Source organism: Mesoplodon densirostris, chromosome 14 (genome assembly GCF_025265405.1).
Source record: "Mesoplodon densirostris isolate mMesDen1 chromosome 14, mMesDen1 primary haplotype, whole genome shotgun sequence".
Taxonomy (NCBI): Eukaryota; Metazoa; Chordata; class Mammalia; order Artiodactyla; family Ziphiidae; genus Mesoplodon; species Mesoplodon densirostris.
Window position 1 is genome coordinate 80,461,885 of NC_082674.1, and position 17,375 is coordinate 80,479,259.

Below are 17,375 nucleotides of genomic sequence, written 5' to 3' on the forward strand. Positions count from 1 at the left end.
AGTAGTTGTGGCGTGCAGGCTTAGTTGCCCCGTGGCATGTGGGATCTTAGTTCCCTGACCAGGGATCGAACCTGCATCCTCTGCATTGGAAGGTGGATTCTTAACCACTGGACCACCAGGGAAGTCCCCAAAGAAGGTGTTTTTTGGATTTAATGATATCGTGTGTAGGCTTATTCCTCCCAATAAATATTAATGTCCTACCCTCTCTTGCACCAGTAACTAGCTGTACAGTTAATCTGACAGTTTGTCATGTACTGCTTTGCAGCATCTGTTGTATTCTTATCTTGGATGGTTAATTCTTTTCTTTTTTCTTTTTTTGTGGTACGTGGGCCTCTCACTGCTGTGGCCTCTTCTGTTGTGGAGCACAGGCTCCAGACGCGCAGGCTCAGCGGCCATGGCTCACGGGCCCAGCCGCTCCGCGGCACGTGGGATCCTCCCAGAACGGGGCACGAACCCGTGTCCCCTGCATTGGTAGGCGGACTCTCAACCACTGCGCCACCAGGGAAGCCCCTATGGTTAATTCTTAATTTGAAAATGTTAGTGCCAGTTCTACAAGTGGACTGAAGGCCTGGACCTTGCCTTAGTATTTCTTCATTAGGGCCTTAATAAGAATGATTTCTTCATCAGGTATACAAGCATTTGAGAAGCATCTGTTACAGTTTTACACGTGAGTAGAAATATATAATTTTGAAAGCTAGGCCTTTTCTGCATAGAAAGGGTTAGTGGAGGCTCTTCCTCTGGCAGTCTGAATGAAAGGAGGGACACATTTATGAGCCTTGGGATCCTAGCACTTAGAAGGAAGTGGTAGGGGACGACCTACCCGTGAAGGAAATGGAGAAGCAGGGCCAGGAGAGTGCCACGGGACAGATGGTGATGGCTTGCCAACACGTCCTTGGAGGAATGCCTGAAACCAGCATCACCTCTGAAATCTCATAAGAAGCTTGAGTATTTATTCAGTAAATATGTATTAGTTGCCTATTGTGTGCCCCTAGGCACTGGGAACTCAGTGGTGAGCAAAACAAAGACCCCTGCTTTCATGGAATCTACATTCTGGTGGGGAAGCCAAGAGACAAATGTATATTAAAAAGACAAAAATTACGTGTAATGTGTCTCATGATGCTAAACATTTTAATTGAACTTTTAATTGCAACCCATCCTCCACCAAACAGCACATTAAAGACAAAAGCAATGAATGGACACAGTGCAGATGGTGCACAGATGAGCAGGACTAGAAATACGTAAACCCCGGGTTCTCCGAGGGAGCATCTTAAGGCCACCCAGCCGTACATCAATTGCACGTGTGTGAAGATGACTCTGCCTGGCCCTCCTTTTGTCGTGTTGAATCCAAATGGTCCCTTCTAGATTGGAAGAAGACATTCCAACCCAAGTAGGAGGATTCAGTGACTTCACGGGAAATCAGATTCTCCTACCTTGAGTAGGGGCACCCTAGAACATGGTTATAGGTATATATACATAATTTTTACAGACCTGCTTTTTTCTTGCAGTATCTTTCTGTGCCAATAAACGTATGGACCGAATACCTTGAGTGCTTCTCAAACTTGAACGTTCATATGAATCCTGTGATTCAGCAGATGGAGGGGGCAGTGCTGAGACTCTGCATGTCTCACGTGCTCCCAGCTGCCGCTCAGGCTGTGGTCACAGATTCCACTTCATGTAGCAAAGGCTTTAACAACTGCAGAGTATGCTAAGTGGTTTGCAGCATAATTTACCACTAATTTCCCTGTTGCTGCACGTTAGATGTTTCAGTAGAGTTTACACTTTACTCTTTGCTCTTAGAATTGCTGTTAACATTCAGTTTTAGTTTTAATCTTAAATATCATTGGGAAAGTACACTTGATGTGGGGGAGTTTATCTTGTTTGATAACAGACCATAGGCGAGTCATGCACATTCCGTTCCATGTGGGATGTTTCTTAAGGGCCTGCTGTGTGCCAAGCCCTATCCTAGGTGTTAGGATTACAAAGATGAGCAGAGCCCCGGCCCTGCAGCTCAGTCCTCCAGGTGCTTGCAGAAAGGTAGAGGAGACCCAAAATGTACGCAGAACATTTCAGTTCATAGTGGTAAACAGAGATGGGGAAGTGCCCAGGGATGGTTATGGCGTTGAAAATGACCTTCGCAGAGAAGGAGAAGGGTTTAAGGATGAAAGGAGACACTTCACCAGGCAGATCGTTGGGGGGAGGATTCCCACCAGGATTCCAGACTGAGCGTGCATCTGTACAAAGGCATGGAGGCAACAATGTGGCACATCCAGGCTTCTAACAGTACTTCTTTGTGGCTAGAGTGTCACAGACAAGTTTGTCACCTGAAGTCATAGCACCTGAGATGAGCTGGGAGCCACTAAGCAGATACATATTTTAGAAAGATGGCTTTGAAGGGACAAAATTGAGACAGGGGAGTCTGGGTAAGGGACCTCCACTAAGAGAATGCCCGTGGGCCCGGGAAGTTCAAGAAGGTATGATTGAGAGGCCCTGGGGACTGATTGGGCCTGGGGCTTCCAAGGAGAAGTCTGGGGCCGACCTGCGGGTTTTGGCTTGGATGACTGAGTGGATGGTACAGCTACCAAGTGATGTGAGAAAAGATTCTGCTTTGTGATTTTGTTTGAGAAGAAGATAGCAGGCAGGTCGTTAGCTAGACAGGTCTGAGCTGGGTGAGAGGCCTGCACAGGGAGATGGATTTGGGGTCTGATCCCTTGAGGAGGTGAGTAAAAGGCAAGTGGTGAACCTTGTAGTGAATATATGTGAGCGAGGAGGAAATGGTGCTGAGGGTGGGAACCGGGACCCTGGAGTCCTGCACCGTGTGTAGGGGAGTTTACCATTGCAGAGGTCGGGAGGGAAACGTGGTTCTAAGGCACCTGGCATGGCGCGCAGACCGAGTGAAGGAGCCGCTGGGCCGTCACGGTGGGGAGGAGAGGCCGGTGAAGGAAGCTGGACGTTTAGAAAGGGGTTGGGGAGAGAGAGACTGACTGGGACCTGACTGGGTGAGCGCAGGAGGGGCTTCGGGAGGACGCTGCCTCTCCAGAGATCCCCAGGAAGGGACATGGATAGGACCGAAGACAGGCCCCTGATAGGGCTGGAGCGGAAACCTGTGGCCAGAAATGAGAGTGCCTAAAGGATGCAGATGTCTTAACGCCCTGTCAGATAGCTGTATAAAATGCCTGTCAGTTCCCTCTCTGTGTAACAGTACCAACAGCCAGCACCGAGGTAGTGCTTCTTATGTGCAACCACCATTCCCACTTGAATCCTGGGAGGTAGGTAATAATGGACCCATTTTTCAGTTGAGGAAACTGAGCTACAAGAGTTAGAGTCAGTTGCCCCAGACTTCTCAGGTGGCAGGTGGAGGAGCTGAGCCTAGGGGTCTCTCCTGAGATCCCCTCCAGTGTGATAGGAAAAACAAAACAAAAACACAACTGTCTATTTCCTTTCTTTTGTTTCTCTCTCTCTCTTTTTTTTTTTTTTTTTTTTTTTTGAGCCTTTGAATGATGAGGGCATGTGTTGTGTGGCAGTAGTGATGAGAAGAGGAAGGAGTCCAGGACTGTAGACCCTCCTCTCACCTCCAGAGCCTCTTCCTGTTTGGTTCCACTTTCCTAAAAGTAGCAGAAGAGAGTCATGTCCCAGTCCGTATCCAGCAGGAAACCAGAAACCATAGAGAGATGAAAGGCTGCCCCCTCCCTTTGCCTTCCAGTTTTCCACCCAGACGGCACACAATCACAGTTCCTCAGGAAGCTGGGTGGCACAAGAGAGAGTCTGGGAATGCAGTTTGCAGACTTGCAGCCTGAGTGTCAGAGCAGATGAGAAAGAGGGGCCAGAGTACAGCCCAGAGCCCACAGCGCCGTCCAGTGCGCCAGCCGTGGGCAAGGGTGGGATCCCGGTTCCAGTACCACCGTCTGCTTTGTTCTCGGGAGGCCCACGCGGGTGTGAAGTGTCATTCTGGTCATAAAAACACGGGCATCATAGAATCTTCCTTTTAATAGATGCCCGGGTCATAGGCAGGAACCTAGGACCCACCGCTTGGCTGACTGTGCATCTAAGTAACCACGAAGTTGTGGTGATTGAAAACCTTCCAGGGTCTCAGTTGATCTCGCTTCTCCTTTAAGAATTCAGTAGATTCTTCAGCAGAGGTTTACTAGTGAGGCCCTTGGCTCAGTTTTTTGAAACTACTCAAAAGGAGTGATGCAAGTCTATGAAAATTCTTGTACTCTAGCGTTACACAGTTAAAATTGCAGTTGAGGGAGAGTGTTTACAGTAGCAAGCAATCAAATACTTGGATGTCAATTTGATAAAAGATTTTTTTTCAAAGAAAATGGCACAGCACTAATGGGGGAAATGAAGTGAATAATGAGATATAACTTCCTCCTGGCTTTAAGACTAAGTATAGTAAAGACATTATTTCTTGAATTAATATGTAAATATCATAACGCAATCGGTGCCTATATTAGCTGGGATTTAATTAACAGTTGCTTCAACAAGATGGAGGTTTATTTCTCCGTCATGTAAGAGTCCAGAGGCAGGCAGTCTAAGGTGGATTGGCAGCTCTGTCCTTGGGGTGGTCCAGGGACCCGGGCCCCTTCTCTCTTGTTGCTCCTCCATCCCTTGGGTGACATACTGTGTGGTCCAAAGTGGCTCATCAAGCGTCAGTATTTCAGCCAGCAGGAAGGGAGATAAAGGAGAAAAGGGCGTATGCCAAGGAAAGCACCCTGAAAGTTCTCTGGGTCACTTTTGCTTGTGTCCCATTGACTAGAACTTAGTCACAAGGCTGTACTTAGCTCCAAGGGTGGCTGAGAAATGTAGTCCTTATTCTGAGGCCATGTGCCCAGCTAAAAATCCAGAGGAGAGAGGAAGGGGAAAACTGATATGAGGGGAGATGTTTTGATTTCTACTACAATACCCCTTGTAATATTGCTTAAAAATTGAAAATTTGAGAATAAAATTAATTCAAAAGAATAAGTAGGCAAGCATACCAGAGAACATATGTATTTTTTAAAGAAGACCTCTTTTAAAGTTGCCATTAAAATTTTTTTAAATTGCCATGTTTTCTTTTTCTTTTTTCTTAGTGTAACCCTCTTCCTGTTTTTTAATATACCACTTTCTTTTTAAACTTTTATTATAGAAAATTTCAAATAGTTTTGAGAATTGTATAGTGAGCCCCATGTACCCATTGCCCAGATTCTATAGCAGTTTAAAGCTCAACTTGTGTCAGCTATTCCCACAAACGCTTATCCCCTTCCTGGTTTTTTTTTGAAGCAGATTTCATTTCTCCTGTTTCATCTGTAAATAGTTCCATAAGTACCTCTAATTGTTAAAGACTCAACAAAAATTAGACTTTTACTTTTGGGATAGTTGTAGAGTCACATGCAGTTGTAAGAAATAACACAGATTACTCACTTTCCCCCCAATGGTAGCATCTTGCAAAACCGTAGAATAGCACAACTGGGATATTGACAGGGGTACACTCAAGATACAGAGTATTTCCATCCCCAAAAGGACCCCTCCTCTTGCCCTTCCATAGCCATTGCACCACCCCCTCCCTAACCCCTGATACCTAATCTGTTTACATTTCTGTAATTTTGTCATTTCAAGAATATTATATAAATGGAATCCTGCAACATGTAACCTTTTAGTATTGGCTCAGCATAATTGCCTCGAGATTCATCCAGTTGTGTGTATCAATCGGTCGCTCCTTTTTTTGGCTGAGTAGTATTTCATGGTATGGCTATACCACATCAAAGCTCTTTAGGAAATTCCCTGGCAGTCCAGTGGTTAGGACTTGGCGCTTTCACTGCCGAGGGCCCAGGTTCAGTCCCTGGTCGGGGAACTAAGATCCCGCAAGCTGCGCAGAGAGGCCAGGATAAAAAAAAAAAAAAAAAGCTCTTTAAAAGCATAATCTGCTGAACTCACTTTCCTCTTTCCCTTCTCCTGCCCTCTCCTCTCTTCACAGCAATGCCAAGCCAGTACAACCGTGTGAAGCTGAAAAGCGATTGCTCGGGGCCCTCCCTGCAATGGTACACCCGTGCTCAGAACAAGATGAGAAGACCCAGCTTGTTGTTAAAAGACATCCTCAAGTAAGCACGAGCCCTCAGCCCGCAAGACACCTCTGATTTGGGTCAACTGGGTAGAACTGGGGGAAAAATTCAGTGAGAGCTCTGAAGATGGCTCTCATCCGCGGTCACACATGTTCAGGGATCATTTAAAGGCACATCTGAGTCAAGGCTCAGAGCACAGGTGCCGTGTGCATCAGGCTGTGCTTTGTGGCAGCACAGCGCCAGCCAGGGAGCCTCCAGGCCCCACAGCTTCCAGTGCACAGCCCTTCCAGCCGCTGCCTAGTGCAAGAGGGCTATCCCCTTTGCCTTCGCTATTTCCAGTGAATGTAAAAATACAGTTAATTAAAGTCCCCTACAGGCATTTGAATAACATTGAATATCAAACACTAAAAAGGATGAGAGGGGTACCAGCCAGGTCACCTGTACATCCTAGTAAGAGATAGAATTGTTTTTTTGTTTTTTTAAAATATTATATTTATTTATTTAATTTTGGCCACTCGGCAAGGCTTGCTTGTGGGATCTCAGTTCCCCGACCGAGGATTGAACCCAGGCCACTGCAGTGAAAGCGCCAAATCCTAACCACTAGACCACCAGGGAACTCCCGAGATAGAATTGTTAAAGGAGGAACTCGTCAGTTTTACTTGGTACCAGCCAAACTAGGTGGTAAACTACCCTTCCTTTCATGCCGACAGGTAGAAATCCAGCCCTGAAATCTAGCCGCCCATCTCATATTACTAATTCGGGAGGTGTAGAAGGGGAAAGGTGGGAAAGGAAATGTATGTTAATAAACACTCAGATCATTTTCCATCTCCTTTTGTCATCAACCAGTAATTATCGAGGCCCCCATATGCCTGGCACCATGCTGGGTGCTGGCCACACGGGAGATAGACCTGGGCCCCGTGCTGCTTACAGTGTGGCTGAGACAGACTGGCAACCAGGAAGTACAGAACAACGGAATCAGTGCTGTAGATTCTGGGCCTGCTTTTAACTTTTTCTTCCTTCCTTTTTTTTTTTCTTTTCTGGCCACACTGCACGGCTTGCGGGATTGTATAGTTCCCTGACCAGGGATTGAACCCGTGCTCCCTGCATTTAAAGCTCGGAGTCCTAACCACTGGACCGCCAGGGAATTCCCCCTTTTTTTTCTTTTATAATCAAAATAAGGGAATTATGAATGCACTGAATATAATACCTTTTCTGGGGCTGGAGAAAAGAATAGGTCATACTGCATTCACAAGATTCAAAAGGTATTAAAGGTACTCAGTAAAACATCTTCTCATCCCTGCCCCCCACATTTCCTCTTTCCACTTAAAGACGACCAATAGGGGCTTCCCTGGTGGCGCAGTTGTTGAGAGTCCGCCTGCCGATGCAGGGGACGTGGGTTCGTGCCCCAGTCCGGGAAGATCCCACATGCCGCGGAGCGTCTGGGCCCGTGAGCCATGGCCGCTGAGCCTGCGCGTCCGGAGCCTGTGCTCCACAACGGGAGAGGCCACAGCAGTGAGAGCCCCACGTACCGCAAAAAAAAAAAAAAAAAAAAAAAAGATGACCAATATTAGCAGTCTTGTGTATGTAAGAAATACTGTGTGTGTGTATTCCCCTCCCCCGACCCTCTCTTTTTTATGCAAATGGTTGCATCCCATTCACTTAGCATTGTATTTGATCCCAGGAAAGAATTAAGATGCTTGTCCAAGTTTTCATGGTAGAGTCTATTGAAATGAGAATCAAAAAGTCTTGAAAACACTTCCTAGCAATACTTTCTTGCAACATAATCCTCAAATATTAAGAACTATTTGGCATCTATTGTGTATGGTATACTATGCTAAATACTATATATATATATATATTTTTTTTAAGTTTTAAAATTTTATTTATTTATTTATTTATTTATTTATGGCTGCGTTGGGTCTTCGTTGCTGTGTGCAGGCTTTCTCTAGTTGCGGCGAGTGAGGGCTACTCTTTGTTAAGGTGCGTGGGCTTCTCATTGCAGTGGTTTCCCTTATTGCGGAGCACGGGCTCTAGGCACGTGGGCTTCAGTAATCGTGGCACACAGGGTCAGTAGTTGTGGCTCAGGGGCTTAGTTGCTCCACGGCATGTGGGATCTTCCCGGACCAGGGCTTGAACCCGTGTCCCCTGCGTTGGCAGGTGGATTCTTAACCACTGTGCCACCAGGGAAGCCCTAGATGCTATAGTTTTTAAAGTGCCCTTTTCTTTAGAATATGTTTTCCCCTTAAGGTTATTCCTTGACTTCATTTTTTCAATAACGCAACTTATTTAAAGGACTGGTTCTTAAACTTGATTTAAACTTTTTTTTAATCTTTATTTTGCCAGTATCACTTGGGGAGCTTATTAAAAATGAGATTTCTAGAACCAGGACTAGACTCAGTTCTTTTCTCCTAGTGTGTGTGTGTGCGTGCTCACATGTGTTTGAAACTGTAGAATAGTTTGAATTTATCAGATCTTTAAAAATAGTTTTCATAGGTGGTCTTAAAGGTGACTGGTGTTACTGTCTTAACTCAGCCTCATTTCTGAGTAGAATTGTTTAGAAGAAGAATAAGAATAATAAGTAGATTGTTTATTTTGTTTTCCTTTTTTTGTTAAGACCTCACTGTATTTTCTCCTAATTTTTTTATTGTGGTAAAATAACATAACATAGAATTTATTTATTTATTTATTTATTTGGTCACACCGGGTCTTCGTTGCGGCAGGTGGGCTCCTTAGTTGTGGCTCACCACTCCTCAGTTGTGGCACGTGGGCTCCTTAGTTGCAGAGTGAACTCTTAATGCAGCATGCATGTGAGATATAGTTCCCTGACCAGGGATTGAACCCAGGCCCCCTGCATTGGGAGCACAGGATCTTAACCACTGCGCCACCAGGGAAGTCCCAAGACTGACTTTTTTTTTTTTTTTCAATTGAGGCAAGGAATATGACTTTATTCCAAAAGCCAGGCATCTGAGAAGATGGCAGACTAAAGTCTCAAAATAGCCATCTTCAGGACTGACTATTTTAAAGTGGTAAAAAATTAAAGCTGAGATTCTATAGTTCAAAATTTATTACTTAGGTTTTTTTTTTAAGTCCAGTAATCTATATTGTGATTCAGATTTTATTGCGGTACCTTTGCAGAAAAAAGTTTTTTCTATATTTGCTTATAACAAAGACAGTCATAAATGACTAATTTATCTTGTTAGAAAAATAAGAAATGCTGCCTTAAGTTAGGAGGTCATCTTAAAGACTGTACTTTTATGCTGAGTGGCAGGCAGACTCTATTTGGGTTAGGTTTTCAGTTATTTCACATGATCTCTCTGGATTATCACATGACGACATCATTAAATGTAATTGATTTTTTTTTTCTAGGTGTACATTGCTTGTGTTTGGAGTATGGATCCTTTATATCCTCAAGTTAAATTATACTACTGAAGAATGTGACATGAAAAAAATGCATTATGTGGACCCCAACCGCATAAAGGTTAGATATTCCATCAGTGTGGTTTCAATTAGAATATTTCCGAGTGTACGCTTAAATAGTAATCTTGTCTCTCAAGTGTTATAAATAAATGTTCATGAAAGTTATAAGCAGAAGGGAAAACACTTAACCTTAGCACTTCAAAAAACACCCACCTAACACTCACTGTTCTTCTCCCATTTACTGAAGCCGTGGGGTGAGGTGAGTTCCATTTGACCCTGTAGGGCACCTGTCCTGGAGTTAATACACCATGATGCTACCAGCGTACCTGTTCTTAAAGCAGATCAGGAAGAAATTCTTTTAGTATCATTTGTCATTTCTGTGTTTTATTTTTCGTTTTATGATTTCCCATTGTATTTCAAGATTTTTCCTTCAACGTGTATTTATTTTTTTAATCAATTGACCTATTAAATCTTGATTTCACTGATGGTTTGAGTTGTAAATTATCTGATACTGTTCAGCCTTGGACAAAAGGCAGATGATTTTAAGTAAAGTAGCATGGTAATAATGATAACCGACACGTATGGGTGCTTTACATATATTATCTCATTTAGTGATCATCATGACTGAGAGATATCCCAGGGTTCTCTGCATCTTACAGATGATGGCCTGGGAGGTTAAGCTGCCGGCCCAAGTTCACACCTAGTTTAGTTAACTAGTTTAGTTCACCTAGTTTAGTATATACTGTGTAGCTGTTCTGAAAATGCTTTAGCAATAGAAACTCACTTAACCCTCATAACTGTCCTGGGGCTACAGCTACTGTTATTATCCCCACGTCATAGATGAGGGTAGGGAAGAACCTTACGTAACCTGTCGAAGGTTATCTCAGCAAGTAAGTGGTGGTGTGAAGGCTTGGACCCAGCAGTGTGGTTTCAGAGTCCAGTCACCTGATGACCCTGCTCTCTGCTGGGGTAGGAAGCGTCCACAGAGAGGAAGCCAGAAGTTATAGGTGGCACGATGCAGAGGAGAAAGCTTAAACTTCTGACCTGGATTCAAATCTAAATGCCACTTCGTAACAGTGAGACCTGAGGCAAGTGACTGAATCGTTGGGAGTCCCAGTTTCCTCAACTGTGAGGTGTAGACAACAACGTCTGTGCAGTGGGGTGGTCATCAAAGTCCAGTAAGATAGTATGCACAGGGCTTCCCTTCCCTGGTGGCGCGGTGGTTGAGAGTCTGCCTGCGATGCAGGGGACACGGGTTCATGCCCCGGTCCGGGAAGATCCCACATGCCGCAGAGCGGCTGGGCCCGTGAGCCATGGCCGCTGAGCCTGCGCGTCCAGAGCCTGTGCTCCGCAACGGGAGAGGCCATAACAGTGAGAGGCCCGCGTACTGCAAAAACAAAACAAAACAAAACCAAAAAACCAAAAAAAAAAAAGATAGTATGCACAAAGCTCCTTTCCTAGTCCTGATTTTTATTCACGTGTTTCTATTCTGTATACGCTTTGAAGTACCTCACATTTTTCATAGTACAGACAGGTATAAACATGTAGATGAAAGGAGTGTATTGTAGTTACTAAATGCACAGGTTGGCCTGTGCAGAACCCCCGTGTCTCAGGGGTCTTGCCGATCACGGGGCCTTCCTCCCCGGCTGTTTCTGTCCCTCAGATGTTGGCCGACTCGGTTCGTCTCGGCCGCATTAGCCTCTCTGCTCTGCTGGAGCAGGATGTGGTCCCGCATCATCCGCCCGGGCTTTCCCTCCCGAACGGCTGGCCTTGCAGACATTCCCAAATCCCTTTCAATTCCAAGGCCTTCCACAGTTCGCTTGGATAAACTCTGCAGACAACCTGTCTCTGTTTTTTGTCTCCTGGAAAAACCCTGAAATGCTGACACTTGATACTGTGATATACGATGACCGGCATCTGTGAACTCGTCCCTTTGCTATACTTCCCCACGTTCTCTGTGCGTCCCCTCTGTCCTGTCCATTTCATTCATCAGGCCGTTGACCTTCTGACCAACAGCAGAGATCACTGCCCTCGAGTCTGGGCTAACTGAGGAGAGCTGTGAGCTCTCTGTGCAAGTACACTGTGTGCACTTGTGAGGTGGATGGAGAAGATGTGGTTCGGTAACACCTTGGGTGAAATCAACTGAGTGGTTTTCGTGCCTGGCCAGCGCTGTCTGCGTCAACTGTGCTGTGACTGCTTACAGCTGTTTTCTTTTTAGAAAACATTAATTTTTTACCTTAATAAACCAGTGGTGGTCTGCTCAAACCTGCCGTGTTCAGACAAGTTCTCTGGTCATTATGGCTCTTTAAGTTTCCCCTAAGGAATTCTAGTGACTTTAAAAATTTTTTTGGCCACACCTCGTGGCTTGCGGGATCTTAGTTCCTCAACCAAGGATGGAACCCGGGCCCCCAGCAGTGCAAGCGCCAAGCCCTAACCACTGGATCGCCAGGGAATTCCCTAGAGATTTCTGAGAAGGCCCAGAGAAGAGATTCTAGACCTTGTCCCCGAGGAAGCTTTGAAGGGATGTGAACATCTGCATAGAGAAGACCAGTGCAGGACACATGCCAACAAGCCAGAGGCCTGGCCCGGGGGAGAGCCAGCCTGCCCGGGTGGCCTCACTGGAAGAACTTTGGGTCAAGGGTGACAGCCAAGCTGAAAGGAGAAGGGTTTGATGGTCCACGACGTCCAAAGATGGAAAAAATGAGCTGCCTTTGTGGCGAACCTCTGGAGGTCTTTGACCAAAGCCAGGATAACTATTTTGGGGTAGAACTCGGACATCAGACAGTTGGTGGCTCAGGGGCCTTCTGACCCCTTCCAGCCCTGGAATTCCGTGGTTCACTGCAGCCGTCTAGCACCTGGCTGGAAAGTGTAGGCTGGTTTCGTAACCTGGGTTTTTTCCTGTTCTGAATGCAGGCACGTGACACCACTACTCCCCACTCAGTGACGTTCAAACTGAACCTCAGTGGTCTTTGAAGCTCCTCTGAAACTTACCAGATTCCATCTGGTATTATGAATGTTTGTGTAAGCATTTCATTGTCCCATCTAAAGTATGTTATTTGAGAAGCGGGGCTGTGCTTATAAAAATATATAGTTTCTAGGATTCTGGAAAAAGGAATAATGATCCAGGGTTGCCCTTGAAATCCTCTGTTCTCTCCATTGCCCCAGTTCAGTGTCTCCTTACCCTCCTTTCTGCATTCAGGCATGCTCATTATGGCGGAAGTAGTATTTCTAATAACTGAATCTGACATGTTGCTTCCTTGCTTCAAACTCTTGGATTTCTCTCCTTTACCTTCAGGAGATTATCCACACTCTTTAGTCTGGCCTGTAGGGCTCTTCATGACTTGGTCCCTGCCGATCTCTTCAGCCCCCTTTTGTCACCGCGACCTTCGCAGCCCTGCCTGTATCAGGCGCACGAACCCCCTCACAGGTCCTTGGTGAGCTTCCTTCTTCCTCATTATGGTTTTGATCCGATAACTAATGATGTTGACCCTCTTTTCATGTACTCATTGGCCATTTGTAGGTCTTCTAAGGAGAAATGTCTATTCAGATTCTTTGCCCAATTTTTCATTGGGCTGTCTTTTTATTATTGAGTTGTTCAAGTGTTCTCTGTTTATTCTGGATACCAGTTCCTTATCGGATGTATGATTTGCAACTATTTTTTTCCCATTCTGTGGGTGGTTTTTTTACTTTTTTTGATGGTATCATTTTTAGCACACAAGTTTCTAATTTTGATGAAGTCCAGTTTATCTACTTTTCATTTTGTTCCATGTGCTTTTGATGTCATGTCTAAGAAACCATTGCCTAATGTCTTCTTCTAGAAGTTTTCTAGTTGTAGCTCTTATATGTAGGCCTTTGATCCATTTTTGAGCTACTTTTTATATATGATGTGAAGTCAGGGTCCAGCTTCATTCTTTTGCTCGTGGCTTTCCAGTTGTCCCAGCATCTTTGTTGAACACTTTTCTCTGTGTTTGCTGCGTTGTGCTTTTTTTTTTAAATTTATTTTATTGAAGTAGAGTTGATTTACAATGTTGTATTAATTTCTGCTGTATGGCAGAGTGATTCAGTTTTATATATTTTATATATACACACATACACGCACACACACGCATATATTCTTTTTCATTCTTTTTCCTATTTTCCATTATGGTTTATCACAGGATATTGAATATAGTTCCCTGTGCTCTACAGTAGGACCTTGTTGTTGTTTATCCATTCTCTCTGTAATAGTTTGTATTTGCTGCATTCTTTCTTCTCTGCCTGGAGCCCTTTGCCTCTCTGTTATTCATCTTTTACATCGAATCTCAGCTCGGGGGTTCCTTTTTCTAAGATCCTTCTCCGATCATCCTTCTCTCTTGGCTTCTAGGAGCCCCCCTCATACCTTAATCTTGACAGTTACCACTGTGGTACTTTAACTGTTTTGTCTTCCCCACTTGTCCTCCAGGCAAGCCCTTTGGAGATAGGGATTGTGGGATAACATTTTACATTAACGAATATGTACTTATACGTATTGAACTCCAGAGGGAGGAGAGAGATTACTCAGATCTCAGCACGGTGTCTCATCTTTGAACTCAGATTGTACAGAAAATCCACAGTTAAATTTTAACAGGCAGTTCTTTGAGGACTTTCAGTTATGTACATTAAGTTTAATATCCCTTTGAGGAATAGGACAGATACCTCCTATCCAACTCTTCATATCCCCCGGTAAACAGACTCTCCCTTCTCTTGCCCCCTAAACCATGGCATGTGAGTCCCCCCGCTTTAGGCTGGTGGGACCAGTTTTAAACCTAAGTTCACTACTGGGCCAGTAACAGCCTCTCATGGGTGCTAGTGCCCTGTCCCGACTGGCTCCAGTAAGGATTCCTAACTCATCTCTGATGGGGGGATGGAAGGACCTGACGAGTGGGATCAGCCTCCCAAGCCCCACTGCCCGCGTGGAGGAGGGGTGACGGCTGCCTGAACGCAGGACACTACGGTTCCCGAAGAGGAAGGAGCAGGAAGTGGAGACCCAGGAGGTAGCCCACGGTGACCGCCACATCAACCCGTTTCTGAAAGACTTTTAAAAGAGCATTATTTTTTCCAATTAGAAAGTCCCCCGTAATGGTGCGGAAAGGAGGAGGAATGGGGGCACGGTGAAGTCAAACAGGTTTGTGCAAGTCTCCATTCAGAAATTAATAAAGTAGAAAGTGAAAGCCTGCTCTAACCGTGATGGAAGGAGGGGTGTCTTTTATTCTAGTGCTTGAGACTTTTTTTAAAAAATGTAGCTTTTTAGCACTCTTGACTCTGTCAAATTGCCCTGCTTTTTCACAGTGGTCGTGACAGCGTGTGCAGAAAGCACATGTCTCAGCGGGCTTTGCAAAGTAGAGGAACAGCAAGAGCTAGATACTGCTGAGCATTTGGGGTGGAGAGTAGCAGGAAAGGAGACTGCAAATGAGACAGGACCAGAGCGTGAGAGGCCTTGAGGGCCACACTGAGCAGTTCCTAACTTTGATATCTGGTCACACATCCCTAAGCAAGAAGAGGAATCCTCTCTCAGGTCCCCAGAATAGAGGGAATAGCCAGGAAGCCGGCTGGTGGGAAGGGCTGGGAGATGGTGTTCAGTATGAGCTCTCGACAGAGAAACCCTGTCTCCAGGCTTCGGTGGAGACTGAGCCTTACTGCCAAGAGAGTTTGGACGCATCTGAATGGTTGTGGCTGTGTATTAGCAGAAGAGGGTCTCAGAGTCGTGAGAGCGGGGCCCTGCGAGCTTTGTTGATGACATTCAACAACTTGCAAGGTCAACAGCCCTGTTGGACTCTGAACACCTGGTTGCATTCTGCCTGTATGTATACAGCGGAAGTGTGGCCATGTTTGCTGTGGGTTTTCTATTTTCTATTTAAAGATGTCCCGGAAGGTGCCATTTGTGGAAAAAAAAGACAAACAGTGGTCTCTGCAGGGATGCTTGGATAGTGTGAGTGTGGTGCAGCTGTGAAATTGCACTTAAAAGACGTGTGAAGAGAGACAAGAGCACATTCACATCAATTGAGGTTCAGACCTCATGGTAGCACCATTTTGAACTTGGCCTTCTCTCAGGAACTAAAGACCACACATGGCCCTGGGGGCTGCATCCTGGGCTGTGTGGTTCATCATGGCCAAGTTTACGTCTTCACTGTGACTCCATAGACCTACACTCACGTATCCAAAGTAAGCAGAGTAGGACTCCCCTGGCGGCCCAGTGGTTAAGACTCTGCGTTCCCAGTGCAGGGGGCACAGGTTCGATCCTAGGTCGGGGAACTAAGATCCTGCAAGCAGTGCAGTGTGGCCAAAAAAAAAAAAAAAGTAAGCAGAGTAACCCTGGGCTGAGTTAAATCAGTCCAGACATTCGCGCTTCCAAACCGATCCCTTTCTTTCCTGGGTGCTGCTGTTGCTTTTCCCAGACCATCCTTCAGTGGTCTCATAGAGGTGAGGAAACTGAAGGCTTGAAAAGCCTTAAAGTTCATGCTTTAACCAAGTTTACACTACTGATAAAGAGATCTGAAACCGGGTCTAGATCCAGATCGTCTGATTGTTTGCTTCTTAACCGTGTATTGTGGTAAAATATACATACCATAAGACTTTCACCTTTTAAGCATCCAATTGGAGGAGTGTTAGTAACTTTACAGTTAAATTTACGCCGTCACCACAATCCTATTTAGAACATTTCATCACACAAGTTAGTTCTCTCTCACCCCTTCTGTGGTCAAACGCTACCCTCAACTACCAGCCCGAGGCAACCATTGACCGGTTGAGATTTTACTGTGTTATTCTCTCTGTGACTTGTTTATTCAGATTTTTCTGCTTTTAACCAGGTAAAAGTTATAGACAGCTAACTCATGGAAGTTAAACCAGAGTTGACAAACGTGGAAATGAAAGTGTCGTTGCCTAACTCATACCCTCGGTTCATGTGGTCCGTGGCGGAGTTGGGCTCCTACCCAGGTCCAGTCAGCTCCAGGCCCCAAACTCTCCTTCATCCCAAATGCTGTGCCCTGTCCTGGGTTTAAATCAATAAATAAAAGAAAACATTGCCTTTTACTAAGAATTATGCCACTTACCTATATTTCTGAGAAGGATTGTCCTAAAAAATTATGGGGTAGAAATGAAAATGGAGATTTTTACTGAGGGAAATTCATTTTTTAATATCCTTCAGGGAATTCTCACTGTGGTTTTCCATGGCACATCGCCACATCAGTGACAGCTGAAACTGCCTGATGTCTGTTTATTCTCAATTGTGGGCAGCCAGCAAGCTCAGCCTTGAAGCCTTTCAAAAAATGAAGCTCTTGTGTCCATGCCTCGATTTGGGGGAAGAGGGGTTCCTGTATCTTTGAGGAGGTCACCAGTCCTCTGGTTCCCAGTGGTTCTCATCCGAGACGGATGCCATCCGGACCCCACTGCGTCCTTCCTCGCCAGCCTGCTTTGGCTCCCAGGTTTGACACTGTCCGCAGTGGAGAAGAGGAAGGTCGAGATGCTTGCGGTCTTGACCGCAGCTCCACGCAGCGAGCTGTCCTCCCGAGGCATTTTTTCTTCTGAGCTTTGAAACCTGAAAGAGGAAGGAGGCAGGCTGAGACACCTCTGGGGCGTGTTACATGTTTAAACAAGTTGAAACAAGAGAAGAAAAGGAATTGCTGTGGCTTTGGCCATTTCCAGTGGCATTTAGAACCTTGTCACTGGGATTGATTTATTGCACCTGCGGAGGGACGGGAGGGGTCACCATCAGAAGATGCTCTGCCCACAGTCTAGAAGATTAAGTTTGAAGCCTGAGATGGAACTCTTTGCCAGAATGGAAATGGAATGAAATGTCACTCCTTCCAAACGAAACTAGAAAATTTGGCGCCCAGCAGAGTCACGCTTCAGTGTCCGGCGCCGTCACCGAACCTCTCGTTCCAGCCCTGAGTCAGGCACTAAGCT

At 45.4% G+C, this 17,375-nt stretch overlaps 1 protein-coding gene across 4 annotated transcripts in view; it reads left to right on the top strand.

Annotated features, from left to right (window-relative positions):
* Positions 1 to 17,375, top strand: part of ST3GAL5 (ST3 beta-galactoside alpha-2,3-sialyltransferase 5) — a 47,942-nt gene that overhangs the window by 17,678 nt on the left and 12,889 nt on the right. For 3 of the 4 annotated variants that reach the window (XM_060117140.1, XM_060117143.1, XM_060117141.1), the window contains exons 2-3: positions 5,954 to 6,077; positions 9,405 to 9,516. In XM_060117140.1, the coding sequence (XP_059973123.1) occupies positions 5,954 to 6,077; positions 9,405 to 9,516 (236 nt within the window). Of the gene's footprint in view, positions 1 to 1,375; positions 1,464 to 5,953; positions 6,078 to 9,404; positions 9,517 to 17,375 lie in introns of those variants that run through there. The other variant, XM_060117142.1, reaches the window with a different exon arrangement.